Source organism: Neodiprion virginianus, chromosome 4, assembly GCF_021901495.1.
Source record: "Neodiprion virginianus isolate iyNeoVirg1 chromosome 4, iyNeoVirg1.1, whole genome shotgun sequence".
Lineage (NCBI taxonomy): Eukaryota > Metazoa > Arthropoda > Insecta > Hymenoptera > Diprionidae > Neodiprion > Neodiprion virginianus.
This window is the reverse complement of record NC_060880.1, coordinates 7,760,961-7,787,277: the sequence shown is the minus strand read 5'-3', so window position 1 is coordinate 7,787,277 and position 26,317 is coordinate 7,760,961. Positions and strand designations below refer to the sequence as shown.

The window sequence follows — 26,317 nt, the reverse complement described above, 5'->3', positions numbered from 1 at the left end:
ACGAAGGTACAAGGATTGTAAGAGATTACACAAATCACAGAGGATACAGAAAGAATGATTACAAATATACAAGTTGCAAACATTTCACGTAATTACAGATATTACAGAGGTTACAGAGGCTGCAAACATGGTATTAAAATTACACTGATTACAAAGATTATACAGGTTATAAAAATCACACGTAATTACAGATGTTACAGAGGTTACATTAAGTATGCTGAGATTACAATAGGATTATATAAATTACGAACGTACAAAGATTACAAGAGATTATACAAATTACAGAGGATGCAGAAACAATGCAAAGATTACAAGTGATCGTTGAAATCACGAATGACTATTACCAGGATCTTTTATACAAAGATAACACGTGGAATACAAAGAGATGACAAATCATTACAAGTGACTACAAGGATCGGAACTATTGCAAGAATTTCAATGATTACAAACGCAACGTGAAGAATATATACAAGGTGATTGCGAAAGATTAAAATCAAAACAGATACCTGAGATAATATAATATTTATAGAATTCTGGTATGCGTCTACACCAGATTACAACATTGGTTTACCCATCGCTTATGCCTGTATTTATTTTTCCCTATTTTACGTGAGTTACTTTTACATTGCTTCGCGGTATACCTGTAAAATAGAGGGGGGGGGGGGGGGGGGGGGGGATTTATATTGAACCGACCAGTTTCGATGGCGTCAACTTTCGGATTGAATTTCATCTCGACTGCATCGCTATCCTCTGAGCCAGCTCATTTCTCGTATTGACCTTTGACCTCGGTTCGAAGCTTTCCGGTTACCCTGCACCCAGGATTCGGGAACTAAAATCGAACCCCTGAGATCTACCAGTCAACCGAATTACCCAGATATATACCTCATACCATTCGTTCGTTCTTTCGTTTGTTCGATCTGGCAGTTTCCAGCTGACAGAAGAAGCTTACATACCTATAGCTATAAACTGAAGCGCAAAGTCCAACTTCGGATTGAATATTTTTGTCGAACTTTTTTGCCAAAAGATGCATCCCGGTTAATAGAATACCGACGCTACGCACGAGTTCTGCAACTTTTACGCTAGATAAACTGCACCTGACGGTATAGACGAAGATTTTTACACACCCGTTTTCGAAACTACCGCAAACTAAATCAAATTCGTAAGATTCGCGCGTGATTAAATCATTTTGATTGGAAATGATCAATTCGCAAGGAAGATGAATTATTACATTATTTCTCAATTTTTTGTATTTCAAATATCATCAAAAGAGTAGGGAGAGCTAAATGAACGTATTAAAACCAACATAAGCCAAAACCTTAATTAAGAAACATTACGGCAGATTGAAATTGCGGTTCTAAAGTTGGTATAAAGAACAGTTATACACGCCCATCTAATTAAGGATAATAAAATGCATAGAACCCCCGGGCCTTTACTGACGTGAATATAAGGAATTAAGAGTTGACAAAAAAGTTACGGTAGATTCTGATTTATTACAGCCCCAAGACAGTGTTATACGAAAGCTTTATACGTTCTTCAGGGCTTGCGTTCTTCGTTATCCTCCTCTGACCTTATTTTAAGACTTCATTAGATATCATCCCTTAAATTCCGGTTCCAAGGACAGTAGATAAAGCCGAGCTAAAAGTTTAGCAGTTTTATTTTTTCAACTACGAAATATGCAATAATATTTGCGGGGAAGCGGAAACATATTAATATTAAAAACCTGCAAATTAGGGTAATCGAAAGTGGTCAAAATAATAAATCAGTATTTTCTGCAAGATCTTGTAGTCTTAAATTTTGACTTTTATTTTCTTTGTCGCTCAAACATTTTACATAAATGATTTGATGACGAATTATTGGAAGCACTAGAAAATGTGGTACAAGTTCTAACTGTTTAGTGTAATTACAGTTATGAATATCAATACAATTTCTAGTTATTGGCTATTGCAACATCAAATCTGTTTGTTTAGTTTACTAAATGTTTTAACAACAATCTAAGAATTCAACATCAATTATTGTTGCACTGACATCAAGTTGGCGCAATAGTTAGAAAAAAAATACTCAATGAATGACCGCAATCAAAAAGAACAATATCAAATACTAGATTTTCTCATAGTTGAAGCTATCTAACAAAACACTAAAATTCATTTCAATTTCGTCGCTGTTATTGCTGTAATGTTCATGTGTGCGATAATTGTAATAAAAAATGATACCAGTCAAATTCTACGTAGTAACTGCAACTAAACAATGAGATCCACTTAATTCGCAATTACGGTTTTCCAAATTTTCGTCCTAAAAGTACAAAGAAAAACGCACGAGCAGGAACCAGAGATCCGTAGACTGCGTTCCCAACCACCTTAGATATTTTCGCGCAGTTTTATTGGACATCAGGGAGAGTCGTACTTACCTAGGAAGCTCCCTCCCCCCTCCGCCCCCTTTACCCTTTCTCTCTCACTACGCTATCAGCCAACTGTACACCCAAGGGACAGTGCGAATGCACTCAATTGTTTTACTCGAGATTGTGAAACACGGAAAAGTGGCTTATACGGGAATGAGAGAAGGAGAGAAAAAGAGATATATAGAGAGTGAGAGAGAGAGAGAGAACGAGAGACGGTTTTGCGCTGACTTGGGGAATGGAATATAGAGCGGAGCGGAAGCCTGAACTCGCTAAAATCCACTTATTGTTAGGTCAAAAGGAATTTCACAAATGGAATTAAACAAGCCGCCATCGAATTTATTCAACCAACGTAATCTGCATTTAACATTACCCAGCATTCATCCGTGGCGTTTCTTCATTCCGTTTTTATTGAACACAGTTTCACTGGACCGATGATAAAGGTGATTTTATTATTTTCATCATTCCAACTAAAATCGACTTATACATCGCATTATAGATGTGAAAAAAGCTTGAAAATGGGAAGTTTCGTATTGGGACAAAAAAAAAGATGTCCGAGATTTACTCGCAGGATTGCGAAAAGGTGAAAATTTTTTAAAAATACTCAGGAGATTCCTGACAGAGTGGTGAAAATTTTTCACCACCAATTCAAGTCACGTGACAATCTGATTATCGAGTCAGTAAAATACCGAAGTACAAAAATCGATTATTACGGCCGGTCTCTATGGCTCTGAAATGGAACTGTCCAGGATTTTCCAGCATTGTGCAGGAGGAGACGGTCGGGAGGCAGGAAGTGTGAAATTACGGAAGTATTCTCGGAGATATCTTCGTTCGGTGAGAAGAAGCTTGCAGCTTGCAGAGCGACATGTGGCAGCGCAACTACGTCCTGGAATTGCACAAATGTGCGTTACATCTACTCCCCAGGTTACATGTGAAATTGCCAGAAGCGACGCATCGAACGAAGCAGGTTTCGAGGCGAAGTTAAATTACTCCGGAGAGTCTGGATGCTGGACAAATGGGAAATAATTCTACTTTCCGGGTCAAGGGATAGGGATTTATTCCTAGGGCCTCGATGGAACTTTTGCCCTTTGTCGCAATGTTCTCGTTATAATTCCGAGAGATGGAGCTTTCAAATATTGACCAAATTTCGAAAAGCTTTCGGACCTATAATTTCACTTTTGGAAAATCGACTTGCTCGTTAAAATAATTATCAACATTTTTATCTCGCTCGTCTCCTGAGACGAGTCGTTTCGTATAATTCTTATCTCATCTCATTTGGTCTCGAAAAAACAGAAGCCTGCTGCGTAACCGTTAAAAAGAGACTTTTTCGACTGTGTCGAAACTGCGAGTCAAAAATTTTCCCGAGTAGATTTTTCGTTTTTCTTTGTTTTTTTTTTGGCTTTTCTTTTCTTCTCTTAGCCCCGTGGGATGAAAATGAGGTAGTAAAAGCCTCGTTCCAAGAATGTTGAATGATGCAGTACGTGCGATTGGTACGGAATAAATTTAAGACCGCAGAAACATTTCTTCGGGATAAATAGGCGAGACGGGTTCCTGAGGGTTTTCACTCGTTGGAATAACGGATGACTCTGCGGTTACGTGCATAATACATGCGTCCAGGTTGGGTGTTTATATGTATATATATATATACACATATACATATATATATACATATATACGTGTAGATCTGCATGTATATACATATATATATATATATATATATATATATATATACTCAGGCCACGGAATTAGCTATAAACACGTTACCCGCCGAAACTCGTCATTTATTACCGATGTTATCCGGGGACCAACCGCCTCTGCTAAATGTGTTATTCATCCAATAACTCGATCGGTAATACGGCACGCTGCATAGAATACAAGGCACACGGGTATTCATATACCATTCAAATTATCCAATCAAACGGTGTAAAAGTACGATTCCCAATTATTGGATTACCGTAGCCGTTTCGGGCTGCGTCAATAGGCTGTCAACGCACAAAGAGCAATGAATTTCACCCAATGCGCACTGTCGTTTTCACCTTTCAAACTTACGATAATCAGAAGGGCAAACTAACCTTTGGAATGCAGGTGCGGTACATTGTTGCTTTAGCTGTGTACACGCGAAGAGAATTTGGTGAATAAATTGTCAGATGCATAATTTACTTAACGAATTTGTTTGCTTCGAATGTTTTTCAATTCCATCAAATTAACGCCGATTTTAATTTATAGTACGAATTAGTGCAGCGATCATTGTTTTTGTTAAGCTGGTATCATTTTTCTGTAGAACCCTAAACTCATCCAACTCGGAAGAATTTTATTTAGTGAAATTGATTTCTAACAAAACTCTAGTTACAACAATTTGTAGTATATCCAGTATGTATTTTGATACGTACTTTGATCAAGCGAATGAATGTAAAAATCTTAATCAAACAAGTTTATCTGAAATAAGTTCGGATTCGTTTGGTCTGTTTTTATGTCGTTCGACTATTAGAAATATCAGTTTGTCAATTTTTCTAAGGGATTCTGAATTCTTCACTAATACACACGCTACATGAAATTCATCCAAAAAAAGTGATAAAATCGATAAAGAAAAAAAGCTTTATTACCGTTTTTACAAAAACGATGCTTTTGAAAATTTGAAATAACATTCCAACTGTCTACAGAAAAGTTATTTAGGTTGACACAGGCATCCTCATACTGCGTGACGTGGAATCCGAAATTGATATCATCTACTCTTGAAATCTTGATGCAGAATTGTGATATTGAAAGTAGAAATAAGAATCTAAATAGTCGAAAAACTGGATTCACCGTATTCGGAGACTACGGATCTTTTTAATTATCTCAAACAAGAATTCCCAGTCTTTATTGTCTATCCAAATTTAAAGACGAATCGGCCAAACCGTCCGAACCAAAAGTTGCGATCAGTAAAAATACCGTTCCGAAACTGTTCGATATCATTGGCACGAATAACGCCGTTGGAGATTTAAACGGTTCTTTGTCTCCTGCTGAATTTCGAGTCAGGCTGTCCGGCCGATTCGTCCTTAACGAAGCTGCTTACACGCGCTCATTGTCAGTCCGATGTCGATAATAAAATCGAGACGTTGGAACTCTCTCGACTTCCAGTGGATCTCCGGAAGAAGATCTTCAAACGTCGACAGATTTACATACCTATCCTATCCTATCTCCAGCCCGGATAGATATCCTCCTTATCTAAGCCCCCCTGCATATTCTTCGGTCCCTAATTCTTTCCTCTCTCTGCTATATTCTCTTTTCTCTTTTACCTCCTTAAGAAGCGTGAGCGCTGGGATGAGAGTCTTTCAACTGTGGCCGTAGTCTCGAGGCGTTCCGCGTTTTATGCAGGTATTATAACCTATTTCACTTTGAAATTGGACAAACGGAATTGCGCTTTCATTATTCCATCTCAACTCGTTCGCCCTCCTTTTCCAGGAACTGACGCGCTTTGTTCCTTCCGCCTCTTCTTTGGCCGACCGAATCACACCGTTTTTCTGCGGAAAATGGCCAAACTGGATGACGGCGCAAAATCGAAACTCCCTCTTTTGTGAAAGCGTGTAAAAAAATCACATGGAAATAGAAAAGAAATACGGAAGTACTCGATTTGGTCAAGTTTTAATTTATCTCTAAATGTAAAACATCGCCTTTCGGATTAGCAAACAACAGTCGATGGTACTGAAACTGTTCGTGTGTTAGATCATAAAATGTTTCGAGAGAACATTATTAGTAGGAGACAGCGCTTTCAAAAAATCAAGTAATAACGATCAAACACGTCACTATGATGATCGATTATTCCCTCATTGTTAGAGATGTAGTACAACGCTTGCACTGTTTTGTCCCTATATGTTTCACGCATTAAATCTTGAGATGATTCTGGATGTTTCCGAGTAAACACCGCGGTATGTTGGATTGCCTTCCACCAAGGAGAACAAATACCGGTAAAACAGACCTACCGAGTCATAATCACTTCAGGCAAGTCAAATCATGTGATCACTTTAACGCGATTTGCGCAGATAACATTGACGGTACCTCATGACTTGCAGTATTTTCATCAACTAAGGTTGGGCGTGAATCGCTGTTACATTATTATTAACGATCTGTTTATTATAAACGGAACTCAAATAAACAGCAAATAAATTAGAATATATGATACGCACTTAGACTGAGATTATTCCGCGGAATAAATACACCAATTATCAGCATGTTATGCGCAAGTCGTGTGATAAACTACTCAAATTCCATGACTTGCTTGATAGTTACTGTCAATTTGTGACTTATTACTTGCGATCATTTTATAATTGCAAAACTGACTGTACATGCAGAAGTAAAATTATCTAATTCGCATTCAACTAGTGATATCTGGCTTGCGAATTGCGTGTAATTTGCAAACATTTTGTTATCTGGACGGGAATGCGATCACTGAACGCTTCAGCATAGCTCATATAAACGGTAAAACAACTGCTCAGTCGCAAGGACTTTAAAGGCATTACCTACCGAGTAATCTACCGATAACTCGCTAGGTCTGTTTTACCAATATTTGTGCCCCTCGGTGGCAGACAACCTAACATACTGTGCTGTTTACTCGGAAACATCCAGAATGACTGTACGCTTTTGAACAAAATTTGAAAGCTCTTTTACCTCAGCCTGTATATAATACATAGGTGTATATGTATATATACGTAGTAAAGGGACCGTGACGTCAAAGAGAGAACGCGAACTGATTTATCTAACCGCATACCGCAAGTTCCTCCCCACTCGATCTCAATGGTTTACAGGTGCAGAAGTATGGCATACCGAGGACAGAATGGTGATATTTCCGGCTTATCTTGAAGGATTTTCACCGCGCTTGAGCAGCTCCGTTCTGTATCTCCATTTGCGGCTATAAATGTTGGACAAATCTACGTGTGAATTTGTATACATGTATAGAGTAACAGCGGGACGCGAGTCGACGATGTTGAACTATAAATTTTATTTTCTCTTCATTTCTTATACTTTTGTCGTTGCCGTTGAGCGAAAACCAGACAATACTACGTCGATTTTTCAATGTTCTAGGTTTTGTAAACCATATGTCGTATTATGTAATCTGTTGATGAAATCAAGGGTAAAATTCAATGTAGAAACCATGTGATAAACAAGTACATGTGAATGCTAAACAATATACCTGGTGAGATATCGTATTTATATGTACAAAATTACTGCGTCACAAAACAAAATAGATTATGCAGGCTAATTGAATATTTCTTTCAAATTTACTGGAGTACCGTTTTATTTAAAATTATATATATTCATAAATTCTTTTTGCAGGTGCAGCTTCTGAACCTTCGTTTTATCTCTCTTACTGCGCACCCCATGCATCCATATAATCCAAACGCAAAAAATGCATTTATTAATTAGTTGGACTTACAAAAAAAAAAAAAAAAAAAACAACACTCGGTAGTGAGGTCAAAAGGTTCTGGACGCCCAGTTCATATCTATACGTAAGTAGTCGACTACAAGTGCTGTTGGAATTCTCAAGGGTGATGCGAAACCCTATGATATGCATATATTCAAGTGAATTTAGCATAGCCGAAAGAAACCTTGTTATAATTCAACAAGGGGCTGCCAAATGGTTTAAATGTATTCTCCTGCTGCCTAAATCACAAATTTATACGGTGTTTTCACCGCAATTTGTGAGCACTTTAATTTTCAAGGTTCACCTTAAATCTTTCTGCAGTCTGTGGTCTTACATTCGGCGGGTTTTCATCCCCTTCCTATGCTCAGTTTCTTCAACTTTTTTGTATTCGAAATTAATGGGTGGCTAAGGAATTAGGAAATTGTTTTATGGATCGACCCACCAATTTTCGTCTAGCTCTTTAGAGACAGGATTTTTTTCTGGCTACAAGTAATAGATACGTTATTGTACAAAACTACGATATGAAAATCTTCCAATTTATTGTCGTTTACAAGAAAAACTTTCGTCAATCTCTCGAAATTTTCGAACTAAACCTTTGTCTTTGAATTTTCAGCACTTCCTATCATTGGAAAAAAAGACGTGACAATTTTTTTTTATTTATAACAAAGACTAACCTGCCTCAACATGAAATCCATTTTAAGATGGGTCCCCGGGAACTGCCAAAAAACGGTATTTCCAAGATTTTCAATGTTACGTATACATTGTATACATGTGCAGGATACGAAAATAATTTTTACTCTTTGTCTGTGAAAAAGTTGACACTTTGGATTGTATCATGAGATTCTTGTTAAATCGGTATTATTATTTCAAGATATAATATTCGTAAAATTTGAGTCCCTGAAATACTTATACACCCATTTTCAGCCCACTGTGAAAAACTTTAGAACCAGTCCAATATGTCTAGTATTTCGTTTTGTGTGCGTACGTATGTCTGCGCACAGAAAATGATGTATCCTGAATTCTGGAAAACGGCGTGATTGATCTGGATGAATGTTCGGTGTGAAAAACCAAGTATTCGATGAACATAAACCGCGATTTCTAAAAAAGATTATTCAAGTTACGGTTCTGAAATTGTAATAACCTGAATATCGAAACAAAAAATTATTTTGCAAAATTTACGTAGAATTTAATTTATGACTTTTAATTTCCAATTCAGAATGTATGATGCATTATATTTTCTCATAGATCAATATAAAGTCGAGTAGTCAAATATCTCTGAAGCGATAGACTTTATCGAAAAATATTTTTATACGTAAAATTGGTTGGGTTTCAAGGAAGAAACGAAATAGATCTGTTTCTTCCTCGGTATTATTTGTGTCTCCGAAATTTTTATGGTAAGTGACAATTTGCCCCAGTCTCCATTATTCGAACATCTATCGAATGAAATTGAGCTGTTAAGAACTAGAAATCCGATCATCCGGTAATACCTATTGCAAAAAGAAAGCTAAGCTTTTTAATACGTCCGGCTAGTTTAGTACGTTGCATTTATTCAGAACGGTAAATGTCGAAGAAAACCTATTTTCCGGTAATTTCAGAGGGTCTTCCTTAGATCGGATTTTATATTAATAAATATCAAACTCTTGAAAAAACAAAACATCAAACAAAGTTTCAATTCGAAAACGTGATTAAATAGATTAACGTTCTCCTCATAACCAGTAAGGTCTGAAAGCCTAAAAATTAGATGATTGTTATGTTTTGCCACATACTATAATATATGCAAATCACAACCAGATCAAAACATCGAGTGCATAATTCGTTTTGTCAATTTTTGTGCACACTCTCAGAAATTTCGAGTCGCTGTTTTTTGTGTAAATTTTTAAAAGCCCGTACGCTTTCGTTTAAAATTTGCATCAAGCTATCTAGAGTTCGAGACTTTGCAACACAGACATTTCGGACAATATTGATGACGAATTTTTCTGATAAGATTTTATGTGATTCAATATGATTTCATCCAAGCGACGGTGAAATTCGGGTGACTTCAAAGAATTTATAAGGCTGCCGGGGACATTAACAGATGGCTTGAAACGACAGGCATTGATGTCTGAAAAATATACCTGTAGGTATAAGATATGCCTACAAGATAGAAGCATGAGAATTTTTTGACCCCATCTAATTGAAATATGGCGCCTGATAACTGATACTCAAAATAATGCATCTAACGTGCTCGACACATTGCTTTCAAGAGATTGGTCTACCAAAAATAGACAGCGCCTATTAACTTCATCACGAAATCTTGGTACATTGAATGCCTATTATATTATTGTATTCGTAAGCTACTAGGATCTCGTTAAAAATATAAATACAGAAAGCAATGGAAGTATAATCAAAATCTTGGATACCGATGCTTTATTTGAAATGATTTCGAAATAGTTAAAAACTTATTCTCAATAGATATCAGCGCCTTTCAGTGTCAGCCAGCGCAAGCCTTACTGTACGGATTTTTCATACTGGATCAAATGTACGAATATCGGACTCCTGTACTCTACTCTCCATGATTTCTATCACGGTCTTACATACAGATCTGGGAACTCGCTCAAAATTTCAGTGGTGGTGGTGTCCTCTTATTGAAGCACCGGCCGTTTCGCCTAGTGACCACGAGTGTCGCTGCTATCGAGGGATTCAGGCTGTGCGAGAGAGACGGAAACAGATTTCAAAACCACGGACGGTCAACAACCCGTTTCCATCTCTCTTGCACAGCCTGAATCCCTCGATAGGAGCGACACTCGTGGTCACTAGGCGAAACGGCCGGTGATTGAAGAGAATTTACCCCCACCACCAGAGTTTCCAGACCCGTATGTAAGACCGTGATTTCTGTAATTGATTTATCGGTCAATTATTGTCTGTACAGTTGATCGAACAACAACGTAGTAAGCTACGAATATAGTCAATTAATTTCACTCGGTACGTATCTCGGTGTAGTTGTCGAAACCTCGAGGCGAGTGGAGAATTCATATTAGAAACGGAAGTGTACAGGTCTGCAAAACGTTATTTGGTGTAGGCATTGGTACAGCCGAAGCAGCTTACGGGCACCAGAGAATGGGGCACTTTGCCGAGCCGGGAACTCTGCGCTAATTTCCTCGCACATACATATGCCTATATTACGTATATATACCGCAGCGCGATGTTCAACACGTACTCTAAAAGCGTCCATGGATGTACCTTGTCGACGATGGTGTGCGTAAAGGTTATTTATGTAGCTGTACATAGTCTGCACGTTTGAGCACCAACACAAAACCCAAGCGCAAGTCTGCTCGGGACTGAAGTTTAGGCCAGCCAGCCGAAGGTACAACTTTGACTTTGCGCCAACTTGATCCAAACCAACTCAACTCCACGCCGTTTCAGCCCAAATCGTTGTACATGCATAATACCGGATATACCCAGGTGCGCCTGTTCCGCATCAGGCCATCATCATCGCATCTGTGCTGAATACATTTCCGGATTTCCCCGCTATTCGCGTATAAGCCAACTCGAAAATCAGACCGCGCTTCGATTAACGCAGCGGTCTTTGACGAGGCACGTTATATACATATATTACATATGGAAAACGACTAATTGCAGATATGGAATATGGTAGATTATTATCTGCGGATCGATTCCGATCGGATATATTATACATATATGAAAGGTTTTCGTATTCGCAGATGATTTTGTAGCTAAAGAACTATTTTGATAATCTTTTTCTTTTCGAATATTTCTGAACAATTTCTTACACGGTTAATCGAAGACAATTTTTTGCTATCAAATATCAAATAACATATCTGCAATTTATTGACGGTCGTTTACAGATGATTTTTTCTACAGATCCATACTGAAATTATTTATCCCAATCGTACATATAGTATATTATACTGAAATGATTATGAACGAGAATTACGAATCATGTCATAAATTATGCAGGACAATCATGGCGTTATGTAGAATTCGAATGAAGTGACATACTATTTTTCAAAACCTGTCTATACAATTTGGGGTGAGCCAAAAAATCTAACCTATCGAATCTATGGTCTTAAAAAAACCTATTGACTTAGAAAAAAATTCTCTCGTTTGGAAAAATTTTTACTCAATTTTAATAAGTGTCGCTGGCCATTTGAAATTTCCCATTTAAATAACACGCAAAAAAAAAATTTATTTCATTAAAAATGCTGTAGCTATTGAACCGTTTGAATTAAAGAAATTTTCCAAGCATATTCTCGCTGGGCATTAAATTCTCTACAAAAATAACCTTGAGTTCATTTTTTATACTCCAAATTCGTATACTTACGGGCCGTGAAAGTCCAAGAAAAGCGGAAATATGCAGTATAGTGTTAATACAAAATTATAATCGAACTTCAACGAAATACAAAGAAGAAAAACAATTTATTTTGCAAGTAGTGCAATTGCATCGCCAGCAATATCCTAATTGTAACAAACAAAGTTTTATCAACAATTAGAAAGAATACTAATGTTTAAAAGTGCAATAAAAAATAAATAAATCAGTTAAAACTCTACTCCTTTGACGAATCTAATTTACAAACAACATCTTTCACACACCTTATTTCATTTTAGATTAAGTTTTTTCATTCAGTATGGATATTTCCATTCGTAGAGCCCTAAAACTGCATATTTCTGCTTTTCTTCGACTTTTACGGCCCGTGAGTATGCGAATTTTTGAGTCTAGAAAATCAACTCAGGGCCCTTCTTTTAGAAGATTTAACGCCCTACAAGAATATGCGTTCCAAATTTTTTTTATCTCAAACGTTTCAAAAGTTACAGCTTTTTTAATGAAAAAAAAATCTTTTGCGTGTTGTTTAAATGGGAAATTTCAAATGGCCAACGACACCTTTTAGTTTTTTTGGCTCACCCTACTATCCATGCATGTAAGTATACATTACATGTGTACTTAAGCTTCACGTATTATTTATCTTCATACAAAAGTTTAACTTTAATCTGTAATTTCTGAGAAGATTGAATTTCATTTTTGAAAATAATTCTGTCCAGCTGAATTGATTCCTCGTTTTTCCAACTGACATCCAAAAAATAAAAGAGCCATCAGTATACGAGATATATCGTTATACGTATACGAACCCGTTAGCGATTCGTTTGAAGTTCCTCACAGCAAAGTGCTTGGAAACTTTTCACCTTTTCACTGGCTTCAACAAAACTCGCATATCTACCCTGCTCTCCATAGATGAATATAGACGTGCACGATAGGAATATAACATTACCTATACTGCAGCTATATGCCCCTATTGATCGCCGGTACGGATAGAACGAAATAAATATCAGATAGCGTCGAGCGCAGCCAGCAACTTTTAAAATTATTGTTTACACTGAACCGAAAACGTGTAGAGGAATATCGATAGGACGCCGTTTCATACGTACCCTTCTACACAGATACTATATTCAAACGAAATAATTAAACCGTCAGACCTCAAACGAATCTGACAAAAAAAAATTGTGAAAACAATAATAATAAAATTAGAATAACCGTTCACTTCGATATGAAATAAATTCCAGCTGTATCGAACCTGAAGCCATCTGTTACCGAATATCCTGCTATATTTTTATAACAGATAATGAAAGATAATTATTCTTCGGGTTGAAAGAAATGAGATTACATTGTCAATTATAAATTATTGCAATATCAGAATTAATTAAGCCGATCCCAAGAAATTCAAGTCGCAGCTGCCGTGGAGTCGCGGTTCATTAACCGCTCAATTAGCAGGGTACGTCTGTTCGAAATCGGGCTCGTTGAACACGGGAAGGGCTCATAATCGTTATCTCGTACGAGTTTGCGATCAAAGATTACCCCTAGGATATATTATATTAGAGCAGCTGAGAGTCCTGCACGCGGATCGAAACTTGTGCGAAAAGTAAGTCAAGCGCCAAAACGCGGTAGTGACTCAACTGTGTTTACTAGCAGAAATGTAGGTATTGGAAAATGTCCTAGTGACGTCAGAGGCTGGTTGTCGGCGCCATTTTGTCACTAGATAACCTAAGTTTTTAATTTTAATGGAGGCAAATCGTAATATTTGCGGTTTCGAATTACTCATGTCACATAAATCAATGAAACCTAAGCAATAACATATCCGTTCTAGCATCATGACGCGAAAAAACACGGTTAACGGTCAACCGTCAGCCTGTTTTCATTAGTTCGATTACTTTTCCACCAGATGACACATCGCAAAGTGACAAGCCCAATAGCAAGATAAAACTTTTTGCCAATTGACTCGCAGTGTATATTGTGGGCATTTTCTCAGGGATGAAATTAGGGCTAGACTCCCATTTCACAATCCAAACTGTCGATTTTCGGATTAGGATTCCTGGTCATAAGTATTTTGGTGAAAAAATGGAGTTTACTCTTGAGATCGAAATCTTATTTACGAACGGATGAATGGCCTGATAGGTGATTTATCCGTCATTGCCTTCCACCCTAATATCGGGTTCAGCCTCAGATATCGGTTAAAACACATTTTACAAACATTTTCTAAAACAGTTGTCGGGCAACTGTCATGAGAATATAATTCGACTTTGAAATACTTAATACAAAGTGTAACATTTTGGTCCTTCAAGCCTGGATCTTAAAGATAAGGAATCGTAACACGCAGGATTTCGGGTCCTTAAATTGTGATAGAATCGAAAATGAACAAATACTCATGAATCGATGTGTCAACAGTTCGAGAAAAGGTTTTATGCTTCAAATTTCAAAATGCTAAAATTCTCGGTCAAGGTTCCGAATGGTCAAAATCAACGCCAGCAACTCGAGAAATTTTCGAATGTGAAGATAGCTCAAATATGGGGAAGAAGCAGGACAGAAGGAGGACCACTCGAAATATTAATCTCGTTCAAAGATCAGAAGAAGAGTAAAGGTCAGAAATAAAAATGCAAAAATACAAGTAAAGTGGTGAAAAAAAAATGTGTAAAAGATTCTCGTTAATTTTTCTCTACGTAAGAAAATATATTGCCGCACGTGATTAACACCTAGACGGAATTAGTAAGGCGGAGAAATCGCTGTAGCTCGTAAATTCGTGAAAATGTAAAGACTGGCTACTTTCGCGATTCAAGGGATTAGCGGACTTGGATTAGCAGCGCCTAATCTTTGCATTGAATTCTTTCGGAGTCTCTTCAGATTAGGATCCTCGAAGCGAGAAATCCTGAATAAGAGTGGCTAATGCAGCTATTCGAGATTAACTCCGTACGACAGGCGAGTCTCTTCTATACCCGTGTAACGCATCTGCTTTGACGATACGAAACACGGATGTAGAGAGTCTATATTGCCTATCTTACATCCGTGCGACAAAAGGATCTATCCTCGAACATCCTCTAACGGTCGTCTGAAAGAATTTTTCTCATCAACGCAGAACTTGCGACGAGTCTTGCGAAGTAACGTCACGTAAAAACCTCATCTCAGATAGTCAAGCTGACGTTACGGGAGACTCGTAGACCTCCAATTTTTTATCTCCAGAGATACTTTGCACTGAGAAAAATTTCAATTGTTATCGTAACTAGAAAAATTCAGTAAAACAGGTATCGTTAGTAAAAACTGTTTGAATATCGTTGGGATTACGAAAAACGAGGTACGCGTAACTATTTTGCGCTATTGTCGATCCTTTTTTGGTAATTGCGACGAAAAATCAGTTTGTTCGGTTCACTCTACTTTTTTAGTTAAATAAGGCTTTAACGTCAATTTATTCTTGCACAAGCATTAAATTTTCTCAACAGTTACAAGAAAATATAGTAACCAGTGATCGTAATGAGAAAGAATAGTAACGGATACTAGACTTTCTGGTAACAGCTAGAAAGCTAATTTTCATTTTGTACCTAGAACTATGTTTTTCGATCGTGGTAAAAAATGAATATAGTCAAGAAGTGAGCGTTAATCGGAACTAAAAATTTCTCTCAGTGTGACTGGTTGATCATTCTAAATTGCTATTAGGGAATACATCAGTTTTGAAGTAGTTAATACAGGAACTTGCAGTTACCAATTTTGTTAAGGAACATTTTGGGCTAAATATCGATATTTTTTATTATTCCTATTTCGAAATAGTCCTACACGTTATGAAAACCTGGTAGATTAGTTCGATTTCAGAAAATTATTTTTGACAAAGTAACAGACGATGTGATGAATTTTTTTTCTTTACAATTGTCAATTCACTGTGGCGATTTAATAAACATAATCAGTATCGATACGATGTTTCTAAATTGGAAATTCAACTTTGCCAACATGGTAAAGAAAAGTATTTCAGGGAATTTCTAGAAAATGGTATTGTGAATAAATATTCTGTTCTTGTAGAGTGAAATCGAACAAGTCTATACCATATTTTTAACCAATTTCAAATAAAGCTTCGATGCCTAAGCTTTTGTAAGTAATTCCAGAATTTTCGATGTCTTTTTATATGTACACAGATCTTCGCAGCTTACGAATCGAATAATTGGATAAATACTCACCGTGTTCGAGTATCTTGGAATAAAATAATAAGAAATATCGATTCTTAGCCAACCAGCTTTCTGAAAGGCCCTACTCAACTATACCGAACCTTTTTTTCATCCTTTACTTTTTTCCGTTCAACTTTCTTTTTGTAATTCCATTATCCTTTACTTTCCTACCTTCGAAGCCGCCCACCTTGTTTGTTAATATACCTCACATGCAAACAGTTTTGTTAGCATAGCAGTAAACCGCATATGCGGTGCATAAATTAGTTAAGAGTTTCTCCCTACATGTGTATAGTATACGAGTACAATAATGTTTGAGTTTATTAAATTAATTTCAAAGTACTGGTCTCATACCGTGATGAACCAGAACGTATATGACAAATTGTTTACCGTCATCCCATAATTACGCATAGATATAAGGGTACACACAGTCCGCAGCCTTGCCGCAGTTCGGAGCTTCATTGCATGCGTACGTTTGTTAAACTTTGCCTCATTAGTGTATCATATAATATGTTGTATAATTGAAATGGGAGAAAATCGTGGATATATTTTATGATAACCTGGTAGGCTAATATTATTAGCAACTTATACAGGATGTTTCTCAGAACTCCAATAGAGACGTTCTCTGAAAAACGCTTGTGACAAAGTATTATTATATCTTTTTTCTGAGTTTCTGAAAAACTTTGATCAGTTTAGAAAATTCTCAGATAATTTTCACATGATTGGGAAGAATTGTACAACAACGCCGTTATCATTTTAATTCAATGAGCGGTTGAAACTTTGTCCCAAACTTTTTTTTTTTTTCAAGAATCCGTTAAAATTTGTAATAAATATGAATGCGAAGTTAGTAACGTTGACGTAATGCAACATGGAAATAAAATCTCAATATGAGACATTTTTTAATGAAATTGTAGTTGTTGAGTTGGCGAAAACGGTTTACCAAATTTTTAGCAAACTTCAAAGTTCGGTCGTTTACGAATTTTTCTAGAAATACATCGTTACTTCGCACAAACTCCAATGCATCTGAAATTTTTACGAGAAAATGTAAGAGTTCACAAATGCTTTCAAAGAATTTTTTACAAATGGATCCAGATGGATATTTTCATGCACTGATACAATTAATCGTTTCGCTACATACTTCTGAAACGTTGGATTGAAATTTTCCAAAATTTCACTAACAATAAGACTCTGAAGAAATTTCCAAATTCCGTTGAAAGCTTAAAAGAAGATGACGAATTTTTGACACTCATACGATTAATCGTTTTGCCACATACTTCTGAAACCTTGTGTCGAAATTTTCCAAAATTTCACTGTCAACAAGAATCTGAACAAGTTTCAAAATTCCGTTGAAAGCTTAAAAGAAGATGAAAAGTTTTTAACACTAATACAATTAATCGTTTTGCTACATACTTCTGACGTCTTGTGTTCAAATTTTCTAAAATTTCACCAACAATAAGAGTCTGAAAAAGTCTTGAAATTCCGTTGGAAGCTTAAAAAAAAGATGACAAATTTTAGATTCAAGTTTTCAGAAAATGTCTCCCACGTGGTAAGTTTAACCATTGGAAAAAGTTCATCTCGACGGAATGACAGTTTCCTCCTGCGAAGCTGTTCGCAGTTTAAAGCATGTTGAAAGTATCTCATATAGTTCCAGAGTACGGAAGGCACAGCAATTGATGAAACGAATATTCGAAAGCCGACTTCGCGATATAAACGTACATACAACGTACCTATAACATTGCTGCGCAGGAAGAAAGATTTCAGGTCATAGGATATTCCTCTTCTCGATCGTCTCCCTGAGCGGAAACTGTGTACTGATAATGTAAATAAAACTTTAATTCCAATATCTTTCTACCTCCTCCCCCCCCCCCCCCCCCTCTTCTGCTCATCTTCTTCGCCTCTCTTTGCAGTAAAGAGCTCAAGTTATATTACATATAAGTTATACCTACGGTAAAAGTCACGAAATCGTTTCTAGGAAGCAAGTAGAAACTGTAGAAAACTGCTGTGAAAAGTTTCATACGACGAAGGACCTTATTTAACTTGGAAATATTTTCCGTTTCTTTCTATGTAAACATTATGAGATGTATCAATTCCGCTATTCCACTGAATGTCATAATTCCGGAAGTAAAATTGAGATTTCATGATTTTCAGAGGGAGGAGAAACCGCCGCGTTTTTTCGGCTCGAGCCTCTTTTTCTAATTCAAGTGATTACTTCTAATTACTATGCCTATCCGTTTTCGTAACTGATTCTCGATTTACGATTTTGATTGTTGTTTAAACAATAGTCCCCACAATTCTATCCATGATTTTTAATCGAATTGCTCAGATTGATTTGAATTATGGAGACTCTGTGATATATCGACGTGTGAAAATCCGCATTGGGACATCTGCAGTAATTTCGCGTTGATTGATGTAAAGTTAAAATCGGGATTAAAATTTTATTTTCATCTGTCAAAGCGCATGGAAGAGTTATTCAAATATCATGAGAAAATTTTTACTTTGTCTAATAAATCAACAGCGTGTAGATTTTATTGAATATCGAATAATTTAATTACGGTAATAAATCATTCCTGCAGGGATAGGCATTCATTTGAATAGATTTTAATAAATCATGATGGAATTGCAAAATATACGAACGAAAATTATCCACAGACAACAAACGGAACGCCGAATGATACAGTTTATAGGTACTTTATTTTATATCTCATAATATATTATACATGCATACATGTGTATAATATTTTATATGCATGTATTCATTGGAAGCAATTCGTGACAATTTTAAATTTTACACGATTACGTACAAATATTCATATATTTATATGATATTATAAACGCGCATACACAATGATACAGTGTTTATAATTATTGACGATCAAAAAATACATCACATTTTTACAATCCAACTTATGCATTATTTTTGTACCAACATACCCGCGGATACATAATTATTGAATTTTTTTTCCTTCGGCAAAGCTACGGTACAAAGTCCGATACAGATATTTACTTTCTCATTACACCTACATAACAATATGTAAAATATGACTAACTTTGCTATAGTTACAATTGTGAAAAACATTGGCGAAAAACTTTCCGAATTGTAATTCATTATTTCCGGTAATGTTTAAAAATCCCAACGATCATACAAATATAAATTTTTCATCATTTATATTGACTTGAATATGGACACTAATCGTATACTCAACGTATCTATACATAATTTACGTTTCATTGTAACCCAGGTGTTACAATTTGATTAATTAATTAACAGTAAGTTGGTTTACATCGACAATATAATAGTGAATGACGTGTCAACAAAGACGTCAGAATATACAAACATTAATAAGCACTTTTCAGCCTCTGATTTTTTATAATATTTTTCTGTGACTTTGTAAATATGAATTTTTATTCAAATTTATGAATTATCGTACTTTTTTTTTGAAGATTACTCATTTTTGGAGAATAAGATATAAATTTGAGGCAGAAATGAACTTTTTCCGGTTGTAATTCCGGTGCGTGTGTTATTAATTTATATTTGTTTATTTGTTTATTCGAGTAGATATTTTTCAGAAAATTTTCTTGACACGTGTTTTTAAGTGTCTCATTGTTACCTCATTTTCATGGAACATAAATGAAATGAAAGAAACGACTAAAGAAAATGTTTATATGTTCAGAAGAAAACGTGAGCGAGCATAGAATTTTTACATCGTATTGACATTTTATTTTGTACATCTTTCTGAAACAAATTAACAATAAGGTGAAATTTCAAGGAAGAAATCTTGAGTTTACTGATACCTTTTGTTTTAACAATGTAACAACAATGGCTCGAGATTAAATTTTCGAAATTTTCAATCTCACAATTGGACTAGATACATCAAATTCTTGGGATAAAAGGTCGAAAATGATTGTATACAATATTTTTGAACACACTGACAGTTTCATTGTGTACTCTGTGAAGTGTATAAATGTAATGATGATACGAAAATACATAGTAAAGTAACAAAAGTTAGTCAAGTATTAAGAAATGTTTTATATGGTGAAGCGATTGGAAGCACACCGTGTAACTGATAAATATCGGAAAAGGATCCATTACAGCATGTTTCAGTAATTGAATTTGGGTACATTGACTAGTTAGGTTCAACACGATATCACCTATATGTATATGCATATGAAAGTTGTTTTTTAATAAAGTCGCTATAATATAACGAACATCTGGAATCAATACGATCTGATATAATATTATGGTATCGATAATATTGTGTGAGTTCGTATTATCTTTGAAAGTCTAGTGCAATAAATTACAAGTAAAATTGTTTGCTTTTGTCAGAATTTTAGTTTTTGGTATATTTTCTGCTATCAGAAGACTAGAAACGTTAAAAGATCAGCCGTTAGCCTAGTGATATTCTAATTGACTACATATTAAATTCGGCGATCAGATGTAAGACATTGGTACGAAATTTTCAATTTTTTGTCACAGTAATACTGTGACGTAATTATTCACAGTACAATAGTCTGTTATCCATGACATGTTTAGACCCTGCATCATTGTTTTTTAAATTGTAAATATTCTTAAAAATTCTTACACGTATGTTGGACGTATAGTATAAGATCAGAAAATTTTATAAACTGACGATAATCAATCGGCGTTCAAAATTACTTCAGCATTGTATGGGTACATTAAAATTTTTTCAATACCAACATACATTTTTTACTATAATATTTGGCCCATATATCTAAAGTGAAACGACTCATTTTTTATGAGATTCTAGACCCTCTTGGTTCGAAAGATGTTTTCTTACAAGCAATATCTTGAAATTGAAAAAAACCTGAAAAACGGTGACAAGAATAAACGAGATTCCTCTTAATGCTAGTAAATAATATTGACGTATAATTCGTGAAATACATAAAAATATGGCTGAAACACGCGGATGAATACTGGAAGAAAAATACTCTTGCGAGAATCACAAGCAGCCGTTATCAACAGTAACAAGACGAAGTTGATGATGGAATATCTGTGTCGTGACAGCGAAGACCTCGTTGATGCGGCAACACAGACTTGTCCACCGTAGCTTCCATTCTTCGCATAACACGGTCAAGCAGCACTTCTATTGCTCGAGCAACATTCTGTCCTGTAGCTGCACTGGTCTCTAAGTAGCCTAGGCTATGGATCATTATTACAGACTGTTACTAAATAAATCTGTGCATACCTCCGAGATGACGATAAAATTTTATTCATATATTGCAAATAGACAATATTTTTTTGTTCTTGACCGGAAAGACTTTTGATATTGACAACATAGCATAAGACATAGATTGAGAAATCGGCTTTTCAGAATGTCAAATGTAAATATAATTGATAAAAGGAACTGTGAATTTTATGCTGGCAGATTAGCTGGTCTTTATTTTGTCTGTTCTTGAATGAATATAATGAAGTTTCTAAAAACTTACCCATACTTCTCTGCAAGTTCCCGCGCTTTGTATTCACTGATTACACGACGGTCTTCAAGGTCAGACTTGTTTCCACAAAGAATTATGTCAGGGTCTTCGCAGTACGCATGCGTCTGTGAAATAAATAAACAAATCAAGGCACAACCGAATAAAAGGTTTTTTGATATGAAAACAAAAACGTGATAGGTACTGAACACAAATTATAAATGTAAGTACTATCATACATTACTTACAATTGTATTTATAATTCATCAACCACCTTCCATAAAATTTGTATTGTGCTGACAATGTGTAACTGTATGAATTACGTGCACCTTCGACTATCAGAAAATTCATACTTCGAATTGTAGGGAATTTTTTCAGCAATTGTAGAAAAAAGTTTAAATTTTAAAGTATGAAAATTTTCAATAGCAATATATGTAGGTACTGAGGTCGCTGTTATTGATGAAAATAGATATAAAAACCGCTAAGCAAGTAATAAAAATAGCAAAGGAAACTTGCATTAGATTGATAATAAAGTTGATAATTGATAATCAGTCTTTGAATAATGAATGTCTAAAATGAAATTTAAAATAGCAGTGTTTCCTCATCGTTCGCGGAAAATTGCGAGGCTGAATTTAGCAGCTAGAATTAGCAGCCCAACGTTCTAATGTTCATTTGAATAAAGTAGTGAAGTCCGAAAGTAAATATTTTCTGAAATACCTCGAACCCCCAATACTTTTATAGAATTGTGAGGATAAAACTGAACTGCATTTTTCTATTTCCAAAAAGTTTAACAAGTTTCGCTGCTAACCCTGGCTGCCAACTTCAGCTATATCAGAAAATTGTGGATGAATATCCTACTACCGGTATAAGTATTATCAATTATAGTTCATGTGTGTAAGCAATATGTGTTAGATGTAAACACACGAGTATTTCAAAAGATATCTGCTTCTAACTTCCTGCGTAGCTGAGCATATCAGGCCAAGTAATTAAGATTGTTTAACAAGGTAGCGAATTGAAAGTAGGTCACGAATAAAACTGAATAAATTTTCAGTTTAAAGATAAATTTTAACTCTGCCAACAATTTTTGTGTAAAAATCTTTAGCAATTGTCTATTTATGAAAATTCTATAGAGAATTTTGCAGAGAATTTTGCGAATTCTGTAGAGAAATATTGAATTATGTGACTAGATTTTATTGATTTTTATCAGAAACGTTGTTTTGTGGAAGTCTCTCGTTTCTTAGGAATGATGCAAACAATATTTCATGTATTATTACTAGGTTTTAGGAGATAAAATGTGCCATGACAAAAGGTGAAGGTTGAAGTTAGTGTAGTTAATTTGTAGAAAAAATCGTCGCTTCCAAAATTTAGGGTTGTCCAAAACTCAGTGAGCCCTAGTAAAGCAAAACATAATAATATTTTGCAAATTCAATTTCTTCCGAGTCACTCTCTGAAGCTTCAGAATGGTGATTTATTTTTCATGTTTCATTATGTTAATATTTTTAGACTTCAAGTTGTGAGATATGGACTGAATTAGAATGATTTCAAGTAAATACACCCTTATTAAAATGATATATTTATTTAACATACCCTCAGCTGATCCAGCCAGTTTCTGACCTCCAGAAAGGACTGTTCGTTTGTCAAGTCAAACAACAACAAGAATCCCATTGAATCTCGGTAGAAAGCTGTAGTCAGACTTCTAAACCTGGGAAAGTAATTTCAAAAAAGCAGCATAATTAATGAGTGAGTAAAAGTACAGAATTAAATGCACTGACTAACGACGCAAGTAACTTAAATATTGCTATGAACAAGCAACTATTTCAACAAAGTTACAACTTTTGGATGATACGATATAGAGAAACAAATTCTTTGTTTCTTTTTAAAGTAAAGACAATAATGTTGTTACTACGATATTGGATTCGGATCAGTACTTAGATTACTAATGAATGTTCATCATTATGTTTGCAAGCTTGCAAATAGCACGAAGGCTATAATTACCTTTCTTGCCCAGCTGTGTCCCAGAGTTGTAAATGTATTCTCTGGCTTCTGCCGTTCATTGTTTGATACACCTGCAATAACAATTGCAAGGAATAAATTAATGGCAATCTTTTTGCTGCTGATTAAGATACCAGTTCTCAAGATTAGTATATTCATCGATAACGTGTCATCGAAATGTCAGACGGTTGAAACATCATGGAAAATATGAAATCCACTTCTGATGAATAGATTAATTCGGTAAGAACAATTATAATTAAATTCTTACCAGTTTTTTTTCTCTAAAATCAATCCCGACGGTCGATATAAATCTTGAATTAAATACACCGTCTGTGTACTGATAAAGGAAGCTTGTTTTTCCAACACCAGAATCACCAAGGGCCAAGAATTTAATCAAATAATCATAATCCATCTTTTGGACAGATGGATCAAGTAAGCCAATTGCCGACTTGGATTAGAAAATAATGAGTGAAGATTTAAAAATTAAAATGTATTCAAAAGGCAAGGAAGTACAGCGGACACATGATTAGTGGACTCAGCTGACAATTTTTGTCGGTAAACAGTCTTATTATTTGTACGCGCGAAACTACTCGGAGCTTTTTGATTTAGACACCTGTTGCCGACGCTAAAAACCGATTACGTTCGCTAAAAACAGCGAAATATCATGCGAATGCGGAGCAGAGAAATAAAGAAATTTGGTAGACTGTTCACTGACAGACCGGATTATAATTGGAAGAACTATAAACTACACTACGGTAAAAATACAAATAAAACCGTGTCACCAACTCATCGCACCTCACAGTTGATTGTCAACTGTCAACCAGCTGCTACTTAACTATTAGCAATGAAGATCGAGTTCCATAGAAGCGTACGGGTTATCGGCCGTTTGAAGCGAAGCTTTCCGCGACTCGTAAATCCGTATGATGGCTCTACCGTCGGCCGATACACACCAGCACTGTACACATTAGGGTGCTATTTCATGAGCAGTAAAAAGCAGCAGCAGCAGCAATTTTCCCCTATCACTTTCGGCGCAAGTTTCTGCTGCTCGCAGTTCAGTTTTTCGAGCGACAAGCCACAAGATCACAAAAAGCCACGACCTATTTCATGAGCAGCGCTGCTGCTGCGTAAAATTACCAGACTGATGCTAGTGAAAACTAGTAAGTTACTAAACCACTGCTGCTTTTTACTGCTCATGAAATAGCACCCTTAGTGTAGAGTACTGTACGTGAGCCACACGCATGGTACGCAATAGTAAAAACATAGTAGCAACTAGATTTTATGCGTTTTGATTAGTTGTCGCTAATTGCGCTGCACACCGCCGCGCACATGTAAACCCACCCTAAGGGTGGATTTTCATGGTCGTCAAATTGTCGCCACACTTATGCCTGGTCCACTCATACGCTTTAAGTGGGGGTCTTAAAGTGCGCCTCCATTAAAGCTGATGTGTAGCCGAGTTTATATGAACTTTAAGCGCCTCCCACTTAAAGATTTTCTGAATCCCACTTCAAGCTTAATTTTCAGCGAAAAGTAGTGTCAACCGTACCGACATGACGGATATATTGAAATCTCGCGTGATTTGAACTCGTCGTTTGTTCTTTGTGCTTTGTTCTTTTCTTCGGTCGGCATTTTGCCGTAACCAAGTTTGGTACATATTTATTACTCAAACAATTATTGATATGAAAATACAATCCATGTTGAAGTATCACCAGGGTTTGCAACAAACAAAATGCGGTTTGAATTACAGATGAGAGATATGTTGATTATAAGCTATTCAAAAAACGGAAAATAAAAGATAGATAGGTTATTATTAATTAATGAATAAAATTACGGAGAACATTGCATTATATTGCTTCATATATTGTATTACTGAGGTTATAAACACTAACTGACAGTTCTTAATTAAGTTCTTCTCGTTACTCCGTTTGATGGCTACAAAGCTTTCTAACCTTCAAGTGCCACACAGTTCTCATTTTAAACCCAACACAGTTGCAGGCTACCCAACTCGAAATAAATTTTTGTCATTAAAGTACTGTGTGTAGCTGAGTACTAAGTCCATGCTGAGTACACACTTTATCCCAAACAGACTTGAACGTACTGACTTTAAAACCCCCACTCAAAGTGCATGTGTAGACCAAGCATTTTAGATCATGTACCAAATTAACGCGGCAGCGCTACATCGTCGGCGGCAAAAAAATACTGATGATAATAGGTATCGACGCAACGGCGAAATGCCGCAAGTCTAACAACTATACGTGAGCTACGTGGTTAAGGCAGTAATTCTCAGTTGCATTAACGTTTTTTGAATCATGAGGATGAATGAGATTATATTTTCTTACATATCGAACAACTGCTTATAAAGCTTATAGACCAGTTTTACGAAATACACTGCAAGCAACGTATTAAGAGATCCAGCCGAAAAATGAAAGATTTCGTATGCAATTCCGCTGCTGTTGGTCCTACGATCTTTTTAATGTCCTTTTCGCATTTCTGAGAGTTCGATCAGTGCAAATAAGGTCCTGAAAAACGGTTCTAAGACCAGAATTTCTGAGCTCTAAAAATCAAAAAAATACCAGTCCAACACTGCCAATCAGCAATCCTAAATTTTTACATTCTTCGATTAAGTATGTAAT

General features: G+C 35.8%; 1 protein-coding gene across 1 annotated transcript; it reads right to left on the bottom strand.

Moving 5' to 3' along the window:
• Window positions 1-20,717: 20,717 nt before the first annotated feature.
• On the bottom strand, window positions 20,718-24,517 carry LOC124302038 (ras-related protein Rab-27A). The gene is made up of 5 exons (XM_046757792.1): window positions 23,956-24,517; window positions 23,691-23,761; window positions 23,283-23,397; window positions 21,711-21,823; window positions 20,718-21,423 (listed from the first exon to the last, which is right to left on the bottom strand). Exons 1-5 carry the CDS (start codon window positions 24,097-24,099, stop codon window positions 21,240-21,242), a joined length of 627 nt encoding a protein of 208 aa, XP_046613748.1. The 5' UTR covers window positions 24,100-24,517; the 3' UTR covers window positions 20,718-21,239.
• Between the last annotated feature and the right edge of the window lie 1,800 nt (window positions 24,518-26,317).

Bases quoted from the DNA above. Each gene is read 5' to 3' on its own strand.
- LOC124302038 (XM_046757792.1), bottom strand. From the start codon at position 24,099: ATGGATTATGATTATTTGATTAAATTCTTGGCCCTTGGTGATTCTGGT. The intron at 23,398-23,690 runs GTAATTATAGCC...TTACTTTCCCAG, and splicing joins GACACAGCTGGGCAAGAAAG to GTTTAGAAGTCTGACTACAG. The intron at 21,824-23,282 runs GTATGTTAAATA...TTTATTTCACAG, and splicing joins ACTGGCTGGATCAGCTGAGG to ACGCATGCGTACTGCGAAGA.